Source organism: Rousettus aegyptiacus, unplaced genomic scaffold (genome assembly GCF_014176215.1).
Source record: "Rousettus aegyptiacus isolate mRouAeg1 unplaced genomic scaffold, mRouAeg1.p scaffold_m13_p_10, whole genome shotgun sequence".
NCBI classification, from domain to species: Eukaryota; Metazoa; Chordata; class Mammalia; order Chiroptera; family Pteropodidae; genus Rousettus; species Rousettus aegyptiacus.
In genome coordinates, this window is record NW_023416285.1 from 51,557,759 (window position 1) to 51,577,968 (window position 20,210).

Sequence of the window (20,210 nt, forward strand, 5' to 3'; positions counted from 1 at the left end):
ACATTTTTTTGATATCACTTGGTGGAGGGACAGCTGCAGAGATTTTGTAAGTGAGTAGATAATAAACATCTTGCAGTATATAGAATAGTTCCAAAACTATGAACAGTTGTCATAACTGATTACCACCCTAGTCAAGAAACATTTGCATAAAAAAAAATTCTCTATATAAAACTTTGAGGGTTTAGATTACTTAGTCTGTTCTGTTCATGTAATAATATATCTTGAAATTGGATTTTTATAATCTTTATGCCACTCAGTAACTTGAGGGCAAGTAACTTTTCTCCTTTATATTTCCTGGGGCCTAAATTTTCCTTCTTTGTAAAATGTGGAGAAGTGGTGGTCATTATTATAGCACAAAAAATTTTCAAAATTGAAATGTGACAAATATGCCAAAATACATGGATGATTTTCATTCATGGTTAGTAATTCTACTTTAAATGCGAAAAACCTTAATGATAAAAGTGGCATCTGATTTCTTCCTTTAAATTATTTCTTAGGTGTTTACTACATAAGTTCAAATGTATAGAAAGACTGTATATAATTAAAAAGGCAATTATGCCATTTCCTTCTTAGAAAAAACAAAGAAATGTCCAGTTTGTAATTGTTTGTAAGTAAAGAAAATAAATGAGAAATAGCTTACTGGTCAAATTATTTTCGGGAATTTGAACACTTACTTGTGATGTACATTTACATAATAGTATTCTAAAAAAATGGAATTATGAATAGAATTATTTACATAATCACTATCTCTTTAGTTAATTTTAATTATCCTGATTCCAGTTTCTTTTTGTTATTTTATTTTCATTTTTCACATTGCCTAGTACAGTGCTCCAAATCTGGGATCAGTTCATATCAAAGAGTAAATATACCTGTTTTCATTCTTAGATATTCCCTTTGAAAAAAAGATAATACTATTATTACTTTTTATTCTGTGTTCGTTCTCTACATATTTAGCCTGTAGAGGGCAGTGTGGTTTATTTTCATTGGTTTTTAGTTATGTTTTCTGCTGAATAACTAACTTAATATGTAGGTAAAATTTCATTTTACTTTTTAAAAAGTGATTGTATTAGGAATGGTATATGCTTTTATTCTTTTACTGGTACATGCTGAACTATTTATAGATGATAATTTGATATAATTTACCATGTCTGTCTGGGATTTGCTTTATAACAGTTCAGGCTGGTAGAGGAGAATTGACATGAGTATATGTGAAACAAAATTGGCTCTGCATTTATAATCATTGAATCTGGGTGATGGCTTTGTGGGGCTTCATTATACTATTCTCTACTTTTTATGATTTTGAAATTTATCATGATTTAAGACACAGAGCTCTATTAACATGATTTTTCATGCCTCGTCTGTTTCAGGAGCAAATGTGAATAGAACTACAGCTAATAATGACCATACTGTACTGTCCCTGGCTTGTGCAGGGGGTCATCTGGCCGTGGTGGAACTACTTTTGGCTCATGGGGCAGATCCTACTCACCGTTTAAAAGTATGTAACTCAAATGTTTCAGGTAACATTGTGATTAATTCTTCATTCTTGAATACTACAAAATATCATCTATAAGTTCTATTTATAATAGCATTCTAAGTGTATTCATTTTCTCCTGTTTTATTAGAGGAAAGTGTTCTTTATTAAACCTAAGATTTTAATGTGTCTAGGGCCTGTTGTCTTTATCTTCCTTAATTGTTCTGTAAGTTAACTTTAAAAAAAAAAAAAAAATTTTCCTTCCATATTCACTCTTTCAGGATGGCTCGACTATGTTGATAGAAGCAGCAAAAGGTGGCCATACAAGTGTTGTTTGCTATCTTTTGGACTATCCTAATAACTTGCTCTCAGCACCTCCACCAGATGTCACTCAGTTAACCCCCCCATCCCACGATTTAAATAGGGTAAGATTGAAAACTAAAGCATTTTATATTATATCTTCTTTATTTCTCTATTGCTCATTGCTTCAGTTTAAACTAGATGATTTTTTGTTATATTATGTAATTCTCTTTATAGACATGTACTTGATATGGTTAATGAACATTTAGTATAATATTCAGATTCTAGATTGATAGAATTTTGCTTTGTCCTCTTATTTGAATTGAATTTAAAGTCTGTTAAAAAAATATCGTGGAAAATAATTGGGTACCAACATATTTTAAGTAAATACGTCAAAGAATAATGCTTCCTTCAAAATATTTTGAATAATTCTTAGTAACTTATTCTTCATTTAAAACATATTGTCTAATGAATTGTGTAGGAAAAGTAGAAATATAATTAGTTTTCTTCGTCTTAGGCTCCTCGTGTACCAGTTCAAGCACTGCCTATGGTTGTCCCACCTCAGGAGCCTGACAAACCACCTGCCAATGTTGCCACTACTCTTCCCATCAGGAATAAAGGTCAGTTATACTTCTAAAGACTGTTTCTAACATGTTGTCCAGGTAAAAATGATAAGATTACAAAAGCTTAGCCTTTTAAAATTATTTTTCCACAAAAAAATGAATTTTACTAAGTTGGCATAATTAAAGATTTTTTCCACCAATGAAAAAGTATGTTATTGGTAGAGAAGATAGTTAATTAGCACTAATTTGTGCTAGATTTAGAAGTATTAGCAGGAGAAATTCAGATGCTCATCTTTGATGCAGTTCTGATAATCTATGATTTCCTCTAATAAGTAGCATTTCTATTCATGTTGAAATGTGAGGCTGGGTAACATTTTTGTAAATTACTTAAATTTTTGTAACAATATGAGGCATAAATAACAAATTGGATCAAACTTAAAATTTATTCTATAGTAACTGGTTTAATATGTATTTTATACCTGGGATACCTTTTCTCAACCAATAATTCAAAGTTACTTCAGATATGCTTGTTTCTCTAGAATTCTGAGGTCCTTATTTATTTGACTTGTGGATGTTACACCATGCATGTTCATAAGTTATGTCCCAAAACATTACAGCTACTAGTTTGACTCAGTTTTTCTTTTTTAAAAGTTTCACCTGACGAACCAATCTGTTTTTAATTTTTTGGTTTTTGGCTACCTGTATTATTTTATCAACAAGAATACTAAGTATTTCCACCAGCTCTTTCTAGTCACTACTAACAACATAGAGCCTTGGCACCTTTTTCAGTTGGTATAGCAAACAGCTGATTGCTGTACCTGTAGCCAGATCTGTTTATTCATCTGGCTGTCAGAAGATACAGTGGATGGAGTAGTCCAGCATCTTTTCTTCCAGGGAAACTGAATCCCAATTCTCTCCTTGCCAGGTAGCTGTGTGAATATCTGAATTTATATCTTGCCTTTATCAGTCTTAAAGATGGTAGGCCCCACCAAAGACATATTAGTTGAATTTTAATATCCTTGTACTTCTCAGTGGTTTGGGTACTCTTTGTGTGTATGTGTGTGTGTTTAAAAGGCACAGACTATTAATTGTGGAAAAACCTTGACTTAGAGGTCTAAGTTTTCCCTATATCTGAATAATTTAGCATTATTATTCAGTTCTTTTGGTAAGTTTTACATCTTTATAACCAGAAGAAGTATCTACACATAGCCTTAGATTTTACTTTAATTTTACCACTTGGATATCAGAGACCTGCATCCCTCTACTGTCTAATTTTAGCCATGTGATATTTAACAAATTCTGAAAATAATTTCCCAAAGATTACTCTATGCACATAGAATACATACATTTTATATTTATGATAAAGAAGGTGAATTTGTTTTTAACTCCTTAACAGTGCATTCTCACCTTCTGTGGCTATGATAACTTGGTGCATAACTGTTGGCACTAAACCTCCCAACAGTAACTCTGTAATGAGGATGCCATTCATGTGCACTTCTGAGGGGGTTTCTTTTTCACACAGCTGCTTCTAAACAAAAGTCCAGCAGCCATTTGCCAGCAAACAGCCAGGATGTACAGGGTTACATCACCAATCAGTCTCCAGAGAGCATTGTAGAAGAGGCTCAGGGAAAGTTAACAGAACTGGAACAGAGGATAAAAGAAGCCATAGAAAAGAATGCACAGCTGCAGTCCTTGGAACTGGCTCACGCTGACCAACTTACCAAGGAGAAGATAGAGGAGCTGAACAAAACAAGGGAGGAACAAATTCAGAAGAAACAAAAGATTTTGGAGGAACTACAGAAAGTAGAACGAGAGTTACAACTGAAAACTCAGCAGCAGCTAAAAAAGCAGTATCTAGAGGTTAAAGCTCAAAGAATTCAACTTCAGCAGCAGCAGCAACAGTCTTGCCAACATCTGGGACTACTAACTCCTGTTGGAGTTGGAGAACAGCTTTCTGAAGGAGACTATGCACGATTACAGCAAGTGGATCCCATTTTGCTTAAAGATGAACCCCAGCAGACTGCTGCTCAGATGGGTTTTGCACCAATCCAGCCTCTGGCCATGCCTCAAGCTTTGCCTCTGGCGGCAGGTCCCTTACCTCCAGGGTCCATCGCAAATCTTACAGAACTGCAAGGAGTGATAGTTGGACAGCCAGTACTGGGCCAAGCACAGTTGGCAGGGCTGGGGCAAGGAATTCTGACAGAAACACAACAAGGGTTAATGGTAGCCAGCCCTGCTCAGACCCTCAATGACACGCTGGATGACATCATGGCAGGTGGGTTTATATTGTTATGAGCAGGTATCAAATATGATTTGCTTAAGGCGAGTAAGAGTGTGCCAGAAGTTTTTGCTATTACCCAACTTGAGAACTATTTTTGGACTCTTGACCCATGTATATTTTTCTTAAATGTTAGTTCAATCTCAGAAGTTCTCAGATGGATACAGGTCAAATTAAAGATTAGCTCATTCAATACAAGTGACCAAAACTTTCTGGCTTAGCTGGGTAGGCTGGGAATCTAGGTTTTATAGTAGTGTTGATGTCTGATTTTTTTTTGTTTTTGTTTTTGTTTTTTTCTCTTTAAGTTAATGTAAGAATACTAAGATTGAATTTTGGCTTTTTTGCTTCTGTATTCACACCAATAAACTGGGAAATTGATAGTTGAAATGCAAAACTAGCAGGACATCAGAAAGCTTATTTCTGAACAGAAATACTTTATATCCTAATGGATCAGACTTCAAACCTGATGGATTAAAAAAGAAAAAACTTTAACACCTTTACAACAATGATAAAGTACCAAACCAAATAGGGTTTGATTATACTGTATGTCAGTGATTTTATCCCCTGTGAATGTTAATGTGTAGTCTCTTTCTAATTGTACTATGGGAAGGTGTGGTCCCCTGTCAGTATCATAAATGACATCTCTTTAAATGTATAGTCAGAGGAATTTTATTCCATTATAACTAGTTTCATTGGCTAGAAGAAATATTTTAGAAGGTTATTTTAATGGTTTTAGTTTTTGGTACTTATTTTTCACAAGTTCTGTAACAAAGTAGTGCAATGAGATTTTATAGTATTATAAGCCATAAGAATGTTACACTGAAAAGGATAATTTTCTTCATTAAAAAAAGATAAGGAAAAATTTGAAAAAGAAGGACAAGAAGAAAAAGAGAGTAAATAGTTCTCTCCACTTTTTTTACTTTTTGGTCTATACTTAAATGATAATTGAATTTTTCTAAGTGTTATATGTCATTTAGCTTTATCTTTTAAAAGACTAAAACTAAATTGCATAGTGTTGAGAGATTTAGGTAACATTCAGAAACTGAGAATCTAGCAGAGACAGATTTTTTATACTTAAAAATTGCTCTAAAGTTTCCCAGCCCTCTTTTAATATAACCTCAACAGTAGTATGTGGAATGAAAGTCTCTGCTAATCTTACAGGTTGCAATAAGTAACTACCTTGGAAAAAATACTATTAATCATTAGGAAGAAATGTAACGATTCTCATAGATTCTTTATAGTTATAAAATTTTTCTAGATTTGTAGATTACTGCTAATCACCATTAGCTGGTTATAATAATTAGTAAAACAATTTATTAGTAAGACATTAGATATCTTATGAAAACTAAAGCACAGTAGCCAAAAACTACAAATTGATAATTACTTCCTTGGCCATTAATTGAGATCATAATGATATTCTTTCTCTTATGTCAATTGAGTTACAAAGAATGTATAGAGTTAAGTGTTATTTATCCAATTAAATGAACAATGGGCATTCCATATCATTGAATATTTAAAAATTTTTTACATGCTGTCAGAATTTAGCTGATGTTCTTGGGCGTAGTTATCAATAATGATTTGCCAGTTGTAATGATTTTATGCTGATTAGAGTTGTCAGAGCTTTGTAAACTAGTTTTTCTGTTGATTCATTGATCAAACATGAACAATTAAATTCTTCCTATGTGTTCCAGGTGTTTTCATACAAAAAATTTTTTTAAGCATATAACTTTTCAGGAAATATGACATTTGTCATATTATAAAAATACTTTACCTCTTTATTATGCTCATTTGTATGGGGAAAGGAGAGATAGCCAGAAGGAAGAACAGAATTAAAAACATCCAGCTACCTATTGCAACCCATTCCTGTCATCATGCATTTGCACATTGCACATACGTAAACATACATATACTCATGCACTCACTTCCACAATCTTTCTTTTTCTGTGGTAGTACTTGTTCTTTCAGTTGACTAATGACTGTTTTTATTTTTTTCTTTGGGTTTTTAAATATCTTACTCACTAGGCTCAGTCTTCCTTCCTTCAGCATAAACTCTGTTCGTTATCTGTTAGTCCCCATTTGTTAGACTGCTCTTATAAGGTTCAGTATCTTTTCCTATAGAACTTGGCTGGCTAAGATACTGTTTTCCCTGTTTTCTGTGCTTACCAAAGCAAAACAGCCTTAACACCTTGCCTTTGCTTTGCTCTCAAGTTCCCTTTTTCCATACCTGATGTTAAATCATTTCTGAGCATCTGATCTCCTTCTCTCAAATCTAACCCAGAATGAAGTCCCATATGTAAAGATTTGTAGCAGAGTTCCTTCAAGTATCTACATATTTATAGTTTTTACTTTTAATTGTAGAGAATGGATGAGTGACAGGTAGTTATTTAGTATTAGTAAACCAGTTCATAGGTTCCCCCAAAGGAAATGACATGAGGGAATTGATTTTTCCTATCTCTTTTTAGATGAGGTGGTAATAACAGCCAGTTTGACCAAAAATTAAGAAAGCTAGTTTTGGTATGTTCTTTAAAAGAACTTACTACAATTGAAATGCAAATTATAATTTAATCATTTAATAACGGTAAAGCTTAATCTTGTTTAGTATCATGAAATAAAAATCAGTTCTTTGGGCAGATTGGTGGTCATTTTATTTAAGCGAATATTTGTGTTTAGCATTTTCATTTGAGAAAATCCAGTTACAGGAGAATATGGAATCTATTTGAAGAGCCATAAGTTTTATATGGTTTTGAAATTTATGGATAGAATGTGTACATTTAAATTTCCTTGATCCTTTTTATTAATATACAAATTAAAAATATGGAGTAATAACATCAAGGTCATTAGGTGACATGCCCTTTTCTGTTGACTTGGATCCCTAAGGATTCAAACAGTGTTTTGTTTTGTTTTGTTTTGTTTTGTTTTGTTTCCTCCTTTGTTTTCCCTTTGGCTTTTAAGTGAACTTAAAAATGTACGATTATAGAATGTGTGTTGCTATAATGTGTAGTGTATGTTTGTGCCTGACCTAAGGATTTCATGTAAAATAGATTTCTTAATTGATAATCATGTTTATAATTGTTATAATAAGGTCAATTTTAGTTTTGTTCTTGGCAGGATCATAACCTTTTTTGCCTGGTTTCAGATCCAGTTGTGAATCATGAATGTTTTCTGTCTAATGTAGTTGATAACTACGTTGGTAGCACACATCTACACTACTGTTGACCATTCAAACATTAATGCCCAGATTTTAGTGGTATAGCATTTTTAGTAGGGGGAAAAGGATTGGTGTTTACATAACAACTCCAGAAATGAGTTGATGAAGGAATAAAGTAGCCTCAACTGCCATTACCTTTGTAATTCTCCCATCTCACTTACTGACCTAATTAGCCCCTCTTAATTTGCACATGGCAAAATTATACTTAGAAGAACTAACAATAATCTGTAGTTGAAAGATGATTATGTGCTTACATTTATTTCTACCCTAATTTTTGAATTTTGTCCTCATAAGTCAGTGTGATTGCTGGATTGATTGGTGGACATTTTAACCTCCGCTCCTCCCCCAAGAATAATTTCTACATGTGAGAACTATATTTCTGTATGAGGATCAAATTTTTATATTTGACTGTGCTGTCATAATGAGGGCTACAATTCAGGATAATATTATTATCCCTCTGTCTGTTGTTCGTAGAATAGTAGGAGGTATTTTAAATGATTGGATAGCAAAGTTCTCCCCAAACAGGTATATTACTTTCATTAGTTTTAGAATATAAGGTGTGAAATTGGCAGGTAAAAATCATTTTTCTCTTTCTGAACTTGACTATTTTATCTGTTATTCCTTTTCCGATTAAGAAGATACAGTGGAAAACTATCCATTTGCATTTATGTTTAATTTTAATTCATAAAAATATTTTTGTTTTCAGGGCTATTTTGAATAAGGTTTTATGATTACATATCGTAAGAGGGGAATTTGTTTTTCAGATGAATTATTATTTGTAAAGTGGATTACTCAAAATGCATTATTATAATTCTGGACTATTGTTCAAAGTCAGAAATAACCAGGAAAATGAGTTATTAGTGCTGTTACAGTCTACCTATAGATACTTTGTGTTTAAAAAAGTCCTTAAATATTTTCATTGTTTCTTACTTTTACCTAACAATGTTTCATCCTTATTAAGTGCAGTTATTTTGTTCAACAGCAGTCAGTGGAAGAGCATCTGCAATGTCAAACACTCCTACCCACAGTATCGCTGCTTCCATTTCCCAACCTCAGACTCCAACTCCAAGTCCCATCATCTCTCCTTCAGCCATGCTTCCTATCTACCCTGCCATTGATATTGATGCACAGGTAAGCTCCAAATTCAGGAGTGATAGATTTTAACTAGAATTATGTCATCATTAAATACATTAATTAGTGATTTAAATCATCTTAGACTGCTTGGTCTCTAGGCAAAGACCAGAGCCATAAGGATAAACAAATTGGAATCTTCATTTTTAAAAATCAAGTACCAAATATAGATTATTACTAATAACTATGTGATGGTCTGGTTTCCTAGTCCATCATGTAACCTTTTAAAAAAACTGTAGACGAGGATATAAAAAGAAATAACTTATTTAAGATTAGCATGTATTTTCTTCTAATCTTAAAGTAGAAGATATAATGCTTTAAAATTCATAATGGAATGGATGTAAAAGATTTGTCCGTTTATGTATCATATGTACTCAGTTGCATTTATTTTGTCTTTGAAAATTCTGATTTTGCTGACTGAAGCATGTAATGAATCTATCTGTATTTGAAACAATGTTAAGTAAAAATAATAACAAAACCCAGTTTTAAAAAAAATTAGTTTACTGTGAAATCTCAGAATAAAGTAAGGTTGGAGAGGATAAGATAGCTTGTGTTTTCTCCTGAAGAAATGCTAAGAGGGCTAGCTTAGAAGACTGCTGAATGAGTGAAGGGTATATGGCTGTCTTCAGGACCGAGAAATGTTTGGTTTTATAGTTTTATAGTTTGATTTACACCTAGCAGGTATAGGTGTGTACATCAAAAAACTTACTGTTTTATAAATGATCAGTTCTTTACAAACCTGAATTTCAGGGAGTGTGTGTGTGTGTATTAAGGACATTAGGGGCATGTACTCATAACCTGTTGAAAATGTTTCTTAATAATACTGTGAAAATGGAATTTTATTTTCATTTTTGCTTGTTTCTCAAATGTTTATTGTTTTATATGTGCTATTTTTTTTTTTTTTTTTTAGCTCTTAAGATTGTTAGGAACTGTTGGTAAGATTAGAACTATTCTAATCTTCAGATCATAGATTGAAGTAGCTACTCTTAAATACCCATTTCCCTGATGAAGAAGCTGAGGGTAAAAAATTTGCTTAAAATCACTTCATTTAGCTATGATGTGGTTGTGGCTAGGGGTCAGACTTAGGTCAGTTTGACTTAAAAGCCACTCTTCTTAACTACAATATTACACAGCTTTCTTAAAAACGTATGAGACATTCATTTGGTAGACTACAAATTGGATTTAACTTGGTATTAAATTTGAATTATTTTCCTTTACTCTTTTTTTGTTCTGATTCTGTTATATTTTCTAGTTTTCGTGGGATCAAGAATTGATCCACAAGCAAAAGTAAAAATTTCACTAAAATGTAAAAGGGTTTCTTTAAAAAAAAAAAACAAACTTTTAAATAAAACAGCCACAGGAAATGTTCCTCCATGTATGATCATGATTTTATTGAATTTGAAATTATTGTGGTGACAGTGAAATTTTATCTGATGACACCACTCAGCTAACCATCACTGCATTATGAATTAATCTCTGAGAAGTTACACATAAATACTTTTTAAAAGATTTCTTTTCAATTATTTTTCAATTAGAGTTGACATTCAATAATTAAAAAGGCTTTTTTAATTTAGAAAAGGAACTACATTTTAAATTAACAGACCTGCTTATGTAAAAAGATTTGATTGCGGCTCCTTTAAAATCTGCTTCTTTATGTAGTTTCTACGCTGAGGTTTTTCAGTTGGGTTAGCTTAACCTGAGTTGCACTAATTTTCATAGAGTTTACTGTAATTGCTTAGTTAGACATTAGAAAGTTCCAGCTTTGGAGAACATGGAAAATAAATATTCAGAAATAATTGTTCACCATTTAAAAAAATTTTTGATGTTAGTCTTTTTTTTTTTTAACTTGCTAGTTTTTATGATACCAAGCAGGTACTTTAAATGGTAAAAATAAAGCTCTTTATGTACTCAGTGCATCTGAAGTTTTTTCTAGATCCTAAAATAAAAATTTTTTGAGATTTTTACATAATGGATATTTTGCTTTATATGTGATAGTATTGTACCATACAGACAAGTAATGTAATATAAAAAATTAATCCACAATTCTTCCTGTTTTGAAAGATTGAACATTCTGTAATAATAGGGTCCTTCATTTGTGTTTATTTAATGTCTTGATATGCACATTTTTAACACTTTATAGATACTTCTTCAATTTAATCTTTATAATGATCCCATGAAGTAGCTACTGTTATTCACATTTTACATGTGAGGAAAGTGAGACTTAGGAGATAATAACTACCTTGCCCAATATCTTATGTATGGTAGAGTCACCTTTCAAAAAACCCCAGTGCTCTGGTTCTCAAATCTGTGCTTTTAACTACTGCACTGTGCCGCCTGTTTTTCAATTTATCTTAGGTGTGAACATTGAATTTGAAGTATATTAACCTGGTAAATTAGATTATAGAAAACGAATTCACCTTTAGATGGCAAAAGATCGTGTGTCTTCATCTTTCCATCTTTTAGAATCTTTCCTTGGGGACACTACATATTTACATCAAATATTTATTTAACAAAAACAAAAGAAATGTTGTGTTTTTTTTTTAAAAAAAGAGTATATAACTACCCTTTTTAAAAATGCTAATTGTTCATTAAATGATCATACCTTAAACTCCTTTAAATGATTATTATACTCAGGAACTAATATTTTAACAAGGATTAGCAGGAATCATGTTTAATTTCTGGACTTTGAATGATGCTGAAGATAAGAGTTTACATTCTTTATATGATTCCTCAAATTTTATTATGATTTGTAATTAGAAATCACCTTTGGTGTGCAAGTCTATGCTATAGGCTCTCCACCTCATGTAATGGTTTTATTGAATCAAGTCTGGGTATTTCAGAACTTTTAAAATTAATACCACATACTGTGCTGTTACCAAAATTTATTTTAGGAAACATCAATAAATAATACTTGGAAAGAATTATTTGGGACTATTTACAATACCTTTTGATAGCATAGCTAATCTTTTTATAACTCGAATGGTATAAAAAACTTATACTTGGGTATTGTAAATATAGAAATTAGTAATTATGTAGAGATTTTTAAGAATTACTGGTTTTATATGAAATAATAAATCTGGTTGAAGGTTAGAGTTCAGTACCACTGAATTAAATATTTTCTGTATATTATTATGTGAAATTTTGATTAATAGCCACTAAAAGTGAGAAAGAACCAGTTGTTCTGTTTGTAGCTTGTAAAAATGTGTTCCAGCCCCCCTCCCTTTTTTCTTATCTCATGTTTTTCATAGATTGCTGAACTGCTTGTTATTTTTATACTCAAACTTTGAAAAGCTTTCCTTGAACTTGGAATAACTTATTCTAGTACATTTCAAAAAAAAAAAAGAGAACAATAAACACTTCCTTATGCAAGTTTCTGTTTTTCCAGTTAATAATTAACATATATCCATTTTTATCTTTTAAAGAGAGTAAACATTAAATTTAACTCACGACTGAAATTGTAAAGTATGTAAAAGTATTTTTACCTTTAATGGTATAAATATCATTTGGATATTTTTTTCTTTTGCTGTTGGTTTTACAGTGCAGAGAACAGTTTCGTTGCAGTGATTTAATGAGAGAAATTAAGGAGACCTTGAAAAATGAGTTAATAGTGATGTGTGATATACTGCCATTAAAGCATTCTACTTGCTTATACACACTCTTTAAACAGGTTATTTACCATTTTACTGATTATTCTTACTTATTGAATGTCCTAAAGGGCTATCGTTTAAAATTTTACCCCTGACATGCTTAGAGAATGAGATGTTTGGGATTATAAAGGTTGTGGAAGTCTAAATAAGTTCAGCCCTTTAAATTCTAATAGTTTTCAAAGTCTTTAGATGTAAATGTTTTAAATAGATATAAATCCTTTATCACAGACTTTTCGGGTATGTTTTTCACATGCATTCCTGCTCATTAAAAGTTGCCTTTTCCTTTAATACTACATTTGTCTTATGATTTCTTCTTGTTTTTTTTTTTCATTCTCACAAAATTGAATAGTCATATTGATATTTATAAAATATTTTTATATTGAATATAATTTTATCATTTTTCATAAGCCAGAATTATAACATTTGTTATAGTAAAGAATGATATATTTTATGGTATCGTGGGATAAATGGAAATTTTCTTTAGCATATAAACCTGAATGAGCTCTTAACAAAGCTCTAATAAACATATTTTCAGGTTTCTTTTAGATATATGACAAAGAATGTGACCCGATAACCTGTATAGTATGATTTTAGTGGTACGTTGCCTTCCAGAAAGTCCTTAGCTATATTGTTATTATTTCATTGATTAGCAGTATTTAAAATACCTTTTTTTTTTTTTTTACTGTACCTTGTTGGCCATTGTTAATTTTAACCTAGACTTTTACTTCAGTTAATTTGTTTCTTGATGTATTGCAAATCAAGATTTTTTTTTTTTAACATTTTGGGGGTGGGCACCTGTGTATTTGTGATGGGAGTTGGAGTTGGAGGGGTGGAAGAAGCCTCAATCCAGAATCTTTAAATTCTTTCATTATTGTCTTAAAAAGATTATCATCAAATGTTAGTTGCTGTAATTTCCCCTTAGTGCAAACACAATGAAGTTATCCATATCAACTCTTAAGTTCCCCAGATATATGACCAGCCATTCTCTCAGTTCTAAATACTTTTTTTTCAATTCTTATAATACATTATTTCTATTTCTCTCATAGTTTGAAGCTAAATTTGCCTTGCACAGTAATCGGTAAGCTCCTAGTGAGCAGGGACTATATTTCCTTATCTTTGTCAACCCTAGAGTACCTGGAAGAGTACTTTGAATATAAAAGGTTGAACTGGTGTTTTATAATATGGGGGAAAATCAGTATTTTACTGATCCACTAAAATTTTTCATGCTTATCTTTTTCAAATTTTGTTTGTCTCTTCATTCTCTATTTAAGATTGGTACCAGTTTTCCTAAATTACTCTTTAACCCCCTGAAGACTTTTAGAAACCTCATAAACTTTATTATAAAGTTGACTCCTACTGATTGTCTATACACTAAGAATACATAAGACAGATAGGCTTACCATTGTACTGACCTCAGTCAGCTGTGCCTTAGGGCTGTTCCTGTGATGTAATGAAAGAGCAGAATTTTGTTATCCAAGATCCTCTTGGTTTTTTAACCAGTCATTAGCTTGTGTGACCATCAGAAGATAGTTTCTCTGAGCCTTTGTTTCCTTTTCTCTGAAATCAGAAATAATTCTTTCCTTGTAAACATGAAATGAGATCAAATAGTGATGACAGTCAAAGCTGTCACTCATTTAAGTATTCATGTCTTTTGTGGCCATCCCTGGTCTCTACAGTAGCAGTGCTCTCTGCCAGCCTCTTATGCAGAGCCCTTTTTGCAGTCTCTCTCTTCATCACTGACTAGTAGGCTTTTTCTTATATCTTGACTACTGATTTTGCCTTTTGTCTCTTGTTAATTCATTTTTTTATAATAGAGTTGGTTTTTAGAACTGTCAACCTTCCAGGAGAATATGGCTTTTCTTTTTATATTTAACACATAAATATAAAAGCTCTTTGTTTCATTAGTAATAGTCTTTAAATGTGTGACCCTGTTGTCATTCTTTCAACTTAACTATTTACTGTTTTCTAACAAAGCATCATGTATAGGTGGAGAATGAAAACATGAATAGGACATGTTTATTAGCTTCTAGGAATTTATAGTCCTCTGAGGGTGATAGACACATAACCAGCATTAGCATAAGAGAAGATTGATTTTAAGTGCTGTAATAGAGATGCGTATATAAAATGAGGTAAGATGGCTTAGAACATTGTGCATTAGAAAAATAATATAAAACATGTCATTTAAAATTTTCTAGTATCCACGTTTAAAAAAGCAAAAAACGAAATAGGTGGAATGAGTTTTAAGAATACATTTTATTTAACTTAATATATTCATAATATTATTGTTTAAACGTGAAATCAAAACAAAAAATTTAATTATTTTACATTTTTATTTTATATTAAAAGTCTTCAAAATTCAGTGTATATGTTATACTTATAGCTAGAGTGATCAAATAAATCATTCTGGTTTTCCTGGGACTCTCCTAATTTTAGCACCAAAAGTCTCATCCCAGAAACTCCATCAGTTTGGGCCTGGGATGGTTTGTCACTCTATTTAGAATATATCTCTCAAATTGTCTCTCTATTTAGAATATATCTCTTAAATTGATCTTCATTAGAAATACTTGATTTGCACATAATTTTTTTTGATTAAGTAGATTAAGTAGATTTGATTAAGTTGAAAAAGTAGATTGATTTACTCAAGTTGATGTTGCTCCAGACATACTAAAAAGCTTTCCAAAAATCAAATCGAGTATCAGTTTTAAAATTTATATTAAACTAAATAAAATTTAAAATTCAGTTCTTCTCTCACACTAGACATATTTCAAGTATTAATAGCCACATGTTACTAGTAGTTAGCTTTATGGACAGCAAAAGTATGAGGACTTCAGTAGTTCACTAAATAAACATTTAAACTATGATAGATTATGACCACTGGTGAATCCAGTATTACTTTCATTAGCAGAAGTCAGAAATAAATTGTGTATAAACAGTGTCATGTCTCAGTTATATAGTCGTCTTTCCAAATATTCTGTATATTATGTGTGTGTGTGTGTGTGTGTGTGTGTGTGTGTGTGTGTGTGTGTGTGTGTGTTTTAAGTGTGTTGGGGCTCTGTTCTCAAATGCAGTTACTTAGAAACAATTTTTTCATTTTTAAGGCTGGGTTTTCAGCTTTCTTAGATGGGTCCAGAACAGCTAATATGGCTTCACTGCTGAGGATTTTATTTGACATCCTGTGTGTTTTGAGGTTTCTGCTCTGGCTGGTGGGAACCAAACTATTCTTGGCCCTGTGTAAGCTCTGGGTATTGTTCAGCCTGATCCTTTTTGGTGGTCTTTCCCTGGCCTCATGCACATGTGCTGATCAGATGTCTGCTGAAGACTCTAGGGGAACTCTTTGTAGATCTCTGGAGTACTCCACTTCTTTACTGCTTTCCTCTCTAGTAGTCTGCCCCATAAATTTAAGCCACCTTGACCTTTTCAAACTCTGTGTCTCCTACTCAGGGAGACCACTAGGCTCTGTTTGGGTCCCCTCTGTTTGGGTCCCCTCTCCCTGCACTACAGTCTGGAAAGTCTCCAGGCAATAAGTCGAGTAAATCATTTGTGTCCTCAGAGATTACTGTCGTGTAACTGCCATTAATAGTTGGAAGTGAAAGTAAGTCCACAATATTTCTTTTAATCTTATAGTTGAAAACAGCATATGTTTGGAAAATCATACTTTTTTTTCTTCATGTTTGTTTCAAGAATTCCCCCATAAAATTCAAATACTATTTGTAGACTTTTAAAAAATCAGAAATTGGTTACCAGTGGGTAAAAACAACTTACTATTTAAATGTTTGCTGTAGCAGAGTGGTTCATATGTGTTTGTGTGTATTTGGTATATATGTATTTATGGAATTCATGTTAACATTTTTTAATTATATAATGAGCTAATCTAAAAATTAATTTTTTACAGACTGAGAGTAATCATGACACAGCACTGACACTTGCCTGTGCTGGTGGTCACGAGGAACTGGTACAAACACTGCTAGAGAGAGGAGCTAGTATTGAGCACCGAGATAAGAAAGGTAGGTCCTACTTATGTTAACTTTTTGTCTTCTGGAATATTTGTGTCCTGTGAAGAAATACTACTTCTAGGCTATTTTGATGGTTAGAAATAATGGCAAACAGGATTGTTCCTTTGCTTAGCATGTAGTGAGATCATTATTTTTTTCCAGGTTTTACTCCACTCATTTTAGCTGCTACAGCTGGTCATGTTGGTGTTGTTGAAATATTGCTGGACAATGGTGCGGACATTGAAGCCCAGTCAGAAAGAACCAAGGACACACCACTATCTTTGGCTTGTTCTGGGGGAAGACAGGAGGTAATGTTTTCTCCTGTGTAATTTTTTTTCTTCCCATCTGTTTAGCAAATGTATGCTTTAACTTACATGATTTTATAGGAACAAAGGATAGACCTTTAGATTTATCGCAGTAACTAAAACTATTATCTCTTAGCAAAAGGACTAGTATCAGTGTTAGCATAAGCTATCATTCCAGAAAAAGTATGCTGCTTATTATCTTGCTTATCTAAAAGTAGTACCTGCCATAGGAATACCTGTGTGCTACATTTCAGACTAAGGGAATGATTACGACATTTCAAATCAAATCAGTAAGCTCCTGATAAACAGGGCCTATATTCACTCATCTTTTCCTATCTCAGAGTACCTAGCATGAAAGGTACTTAAGCTCAGCCTTTATTGCTCTCTATATTAGTAGGGAATTAAAAGTTGTCCAGTTTTGTTGTTCTGAGGACTCTTGTCTTCTAATTATTCCCTGCTCTCAACTCTGGAGGAAGGGTTCTCAGCTAAGATCTTATGACCTTATAGTTTTAAGGAAAGTAGAACAGCCAGTGTCATCATGTGTAGGCCCAAGAAAGTATAATTTACACTCCCTTGTGTGTCATGTTCTGGCATTTTTAATAATCAGCTGGATTTAATTTTTTAAATCCATTTTAAAAATCGAATCCTTTGTACAGTGGATTTAAGGGTTTTGATTAGCCAGTTGTCCTGCCTTTATAGATTGGCAACTTCTCACTTTGGAATTTTTTGAATCTTAGATTTAGGACACAGCCTAGGTCATCCAGGTCAGTTTCCTACTCAGGCTTAAAATCATTTTCTTCCCCCCCCTCCCCCGGCACCATCCTAATTATTATAATGTCCTATCTATCAAGTCTGAAGTATGCCTTCCCTAACTTTCCCCACTATTCCTAACTCTCTTCTTTGAATTAATGCAAAGAGGTTTTTACACCCTCTTGTATCTTCGGATATTTGAGCCTGTATTCACCAGTGTACTATTATGTATTGGAAACATGTTCTGTTGATTGTTAACTTGAAAATACCTTTTCCAAACTCCACACACCGTGTCATTATTCCTCCTGAAATATTGTATGTAAAAGTACCCTGACCAGCGAACTGGTGGACTATTACCTCCCTTCCTATTCTTAAACTGGCCTCCCCCCACCCCTTTGCTTGTCATAGTACATCAGGTTATTTTGAACTCTAATCAGTTAAACCAACTAGGGTTTTTACTAAACTAGTAAATTAAAAAAAAAAAAAATTTAAGGGGCAAAATAATTATTGTATAGAAAGAATGGGTACCCTAAATGGTGGTGTGACCCCTTATGGATTAAAAAGAATCAGAGCCTAGTGATAATACCAAACATAATTTTATATGTAATTTTCGTTACAACTATTTCTATAATATTTGCTCTTTTATACTTGGAGTAGATATTATAAGTGTAAATAGTTAGATGCACTTGCTACTGAGATGATCTGCACATGAGACAACAAAATACCCGTCCCAGCCAATTGTGCTGTTCCTTTTGGTTGATTACATGAATACATTTATATCTTTTTTTTTCTCTTGTATTCCACAGTGGAGATGATTAATACGTTAAAAGGATTTTAAATCAAATAATACTAAGATAGTAAAAAACAAGCTGCCTTATTTGATGAATGATTTCTACTACATTAGAAAAAGTAGAGATCTCTATTAATCTTAAGTTGAAATGAGATGGCGGAAAATTTTGCAGTTAAATAACATTAAATGGAAAAGCTTATATCAATCAAATGTAAATGCTTCTGTTTTGAAATATAATAAAAGTTAAATTTTGACTTAACTGAAATCATCAGTCATATGTAGCTTGAAATAATACTTGCCTATAACCAATTTTTCAGTGTTGTATCAAAAAGAAAGTGATTTCCTTCCTTTCAAAGCCCATAGTGTACCATAATCTCTATGTTCTTACTAACATGTAATAATAGATAAGGTTATAACAGTTATAAATGTCTTTTAGGGTAATAATTTTGCTGTAACACTTCCTTTGATTTGGTATTATTAAAATTGCGAAGTATTTTGAAATAATTAGTAAAATGTTGGAAAATCATTTTACTATAAATCACAAACTAATTTCTTTTATACTGAATGTTTATTACTTTTTGGGAATAGGCCATTTCCTCAGAGATAACTAAGACCAGTTACTTTTGCATGATGGAAATCAGGAAACTTTAGAAATATGGTTAGGGTTTTCTACTTTATTGCCTAAGGGACTCTTTGTAAAGTAAAATGGCCCAGTGCCATTTTTTTGGTCTTGTTTTTGTACACAGGACTAGGTGGTCTTGTCATATCAACCACCTAGTCTTATTGGCTCTAAAGACAAAAGTGATGGACAGAAAGTCACACTTAAAATTGGTCATAGCTTTATTTAGTGAGTAGAGTTTTAGCTGGTAAGTAAGACAAAGCACTATTTGTTAAAGAGTTTTTTTGTTATTTCCCAGTTAGTGTTTTAGGATATATTATTAATAGTAAGAACAAGGGTAAGAGCTATGATTTTGAACAATTCCTTAACTTCCCTATGCATCATTTGTAAAAGATAAAAAATACTAGTACCTGTGTCAAAGAGTTGTATGGTACATTAAATGACATAATGGACAAAAGATCTGTGCATTTAAATGCTAATATTTTAAGCTACCAGGGAATGCAAATTAAGATCCCAGTAGGATAGCACCATATACCTACTAGAATGGCTAAAATAAAGAAAACTGACAATATCAGATGTTGCCAAAGATATGGAGAAACCAGAACTCATTTATCATCAATGGGAGTATAAGTAGTACAACCGCTTTAGGAAAAAGTTTGACAATTTCTTAAAACTAAACATACACCTAGCAATTCTGCTACTAGATGGAACCTGTGAGCAAGGAAATATATTTGCACAAGAATAATTATAGCAACTAAATTCAAAATTGCCAAAACTGGAAACAGCAAAGCTGTTCATCAGTTGGAGAATAGGTAAGCTATCGCATATTCATTTAATAGAATGCTACAGGGTACACACAAATGACACTCAAACACTGAGATTTCATTTATATGGAAATCTAAGATGAAACTAATCTGTTCGTGGAATAGAGTAGGAAGGGCCATGAGTACATACCAGAGATTTAAGTTACATTAAGTTTATGCATTTGGCAGTTCAGTAAATGTTTTGAGCATTTATTGTTTCATCTTAAAATATTTAAAACTTCACCTAAAAAACTGAAAAGAGGTACATAATAGTCTAGTTAAGGATACACATGCTGATGTAGTTAAGGGAAATTGCAGCTGTCTGTAATTTACTTTGAAATAAAATGCATCAG

At 32.3% G+C, this 20,210-nt stretch overlaps 1 protein-coding gene across 7 annotated transcripts in view; it reads left to right on the plus strand.

Moving 5' to 3' along the window:
- ANKRD17 (ankyrin repeat domain 17) overlaps positions 1 to 20,210 on the plus strand; it is a 136,600-nt gene that overhangs the window by 78,585 nt on the left and 37,805 nt on the right. For 4 of the 7 annotated variants that reach the window (XM_016154023.2, XM_036227874.1, XM_036227871.1 and 1 more), the window contains exons 12-18: positions 1,368 to 1,495; positions 1,753 to 1,896; positions 2,289 to 2,391; positions 3,857 to 4,609; positions 8,803 to 8,951; positions 16,491 to 16,602; positions 16,753 to 16,898. In XM_016154023.2, coding sequence (XP_016009509.2) covers positions 1,368 to 1,495; positions 1,753 to 1,896; positions 2,289 to 2,391; positions 3,857 to 4,609; positions 8,803 to 8,951; positions 16,491 to 16,602; positions 16,753 to 16,898 — 1,535 coding nt within the window. The remainder of the gene's footprint in view (positions 1 to 1,367; positions 1,496 to 1,752; positions 1,897 to 2,288; positions 2,392 to 3,856; positions 4,610 to 8,802; positions 8,952 to 16,490; positions 16,603 to 16,752; positions 16,899 to 20,210) is intronic. The other 3 variants (XM_036227870.1, XM_036227875.1, XM_036227876.1) reach the window with 3 other exon arrangements.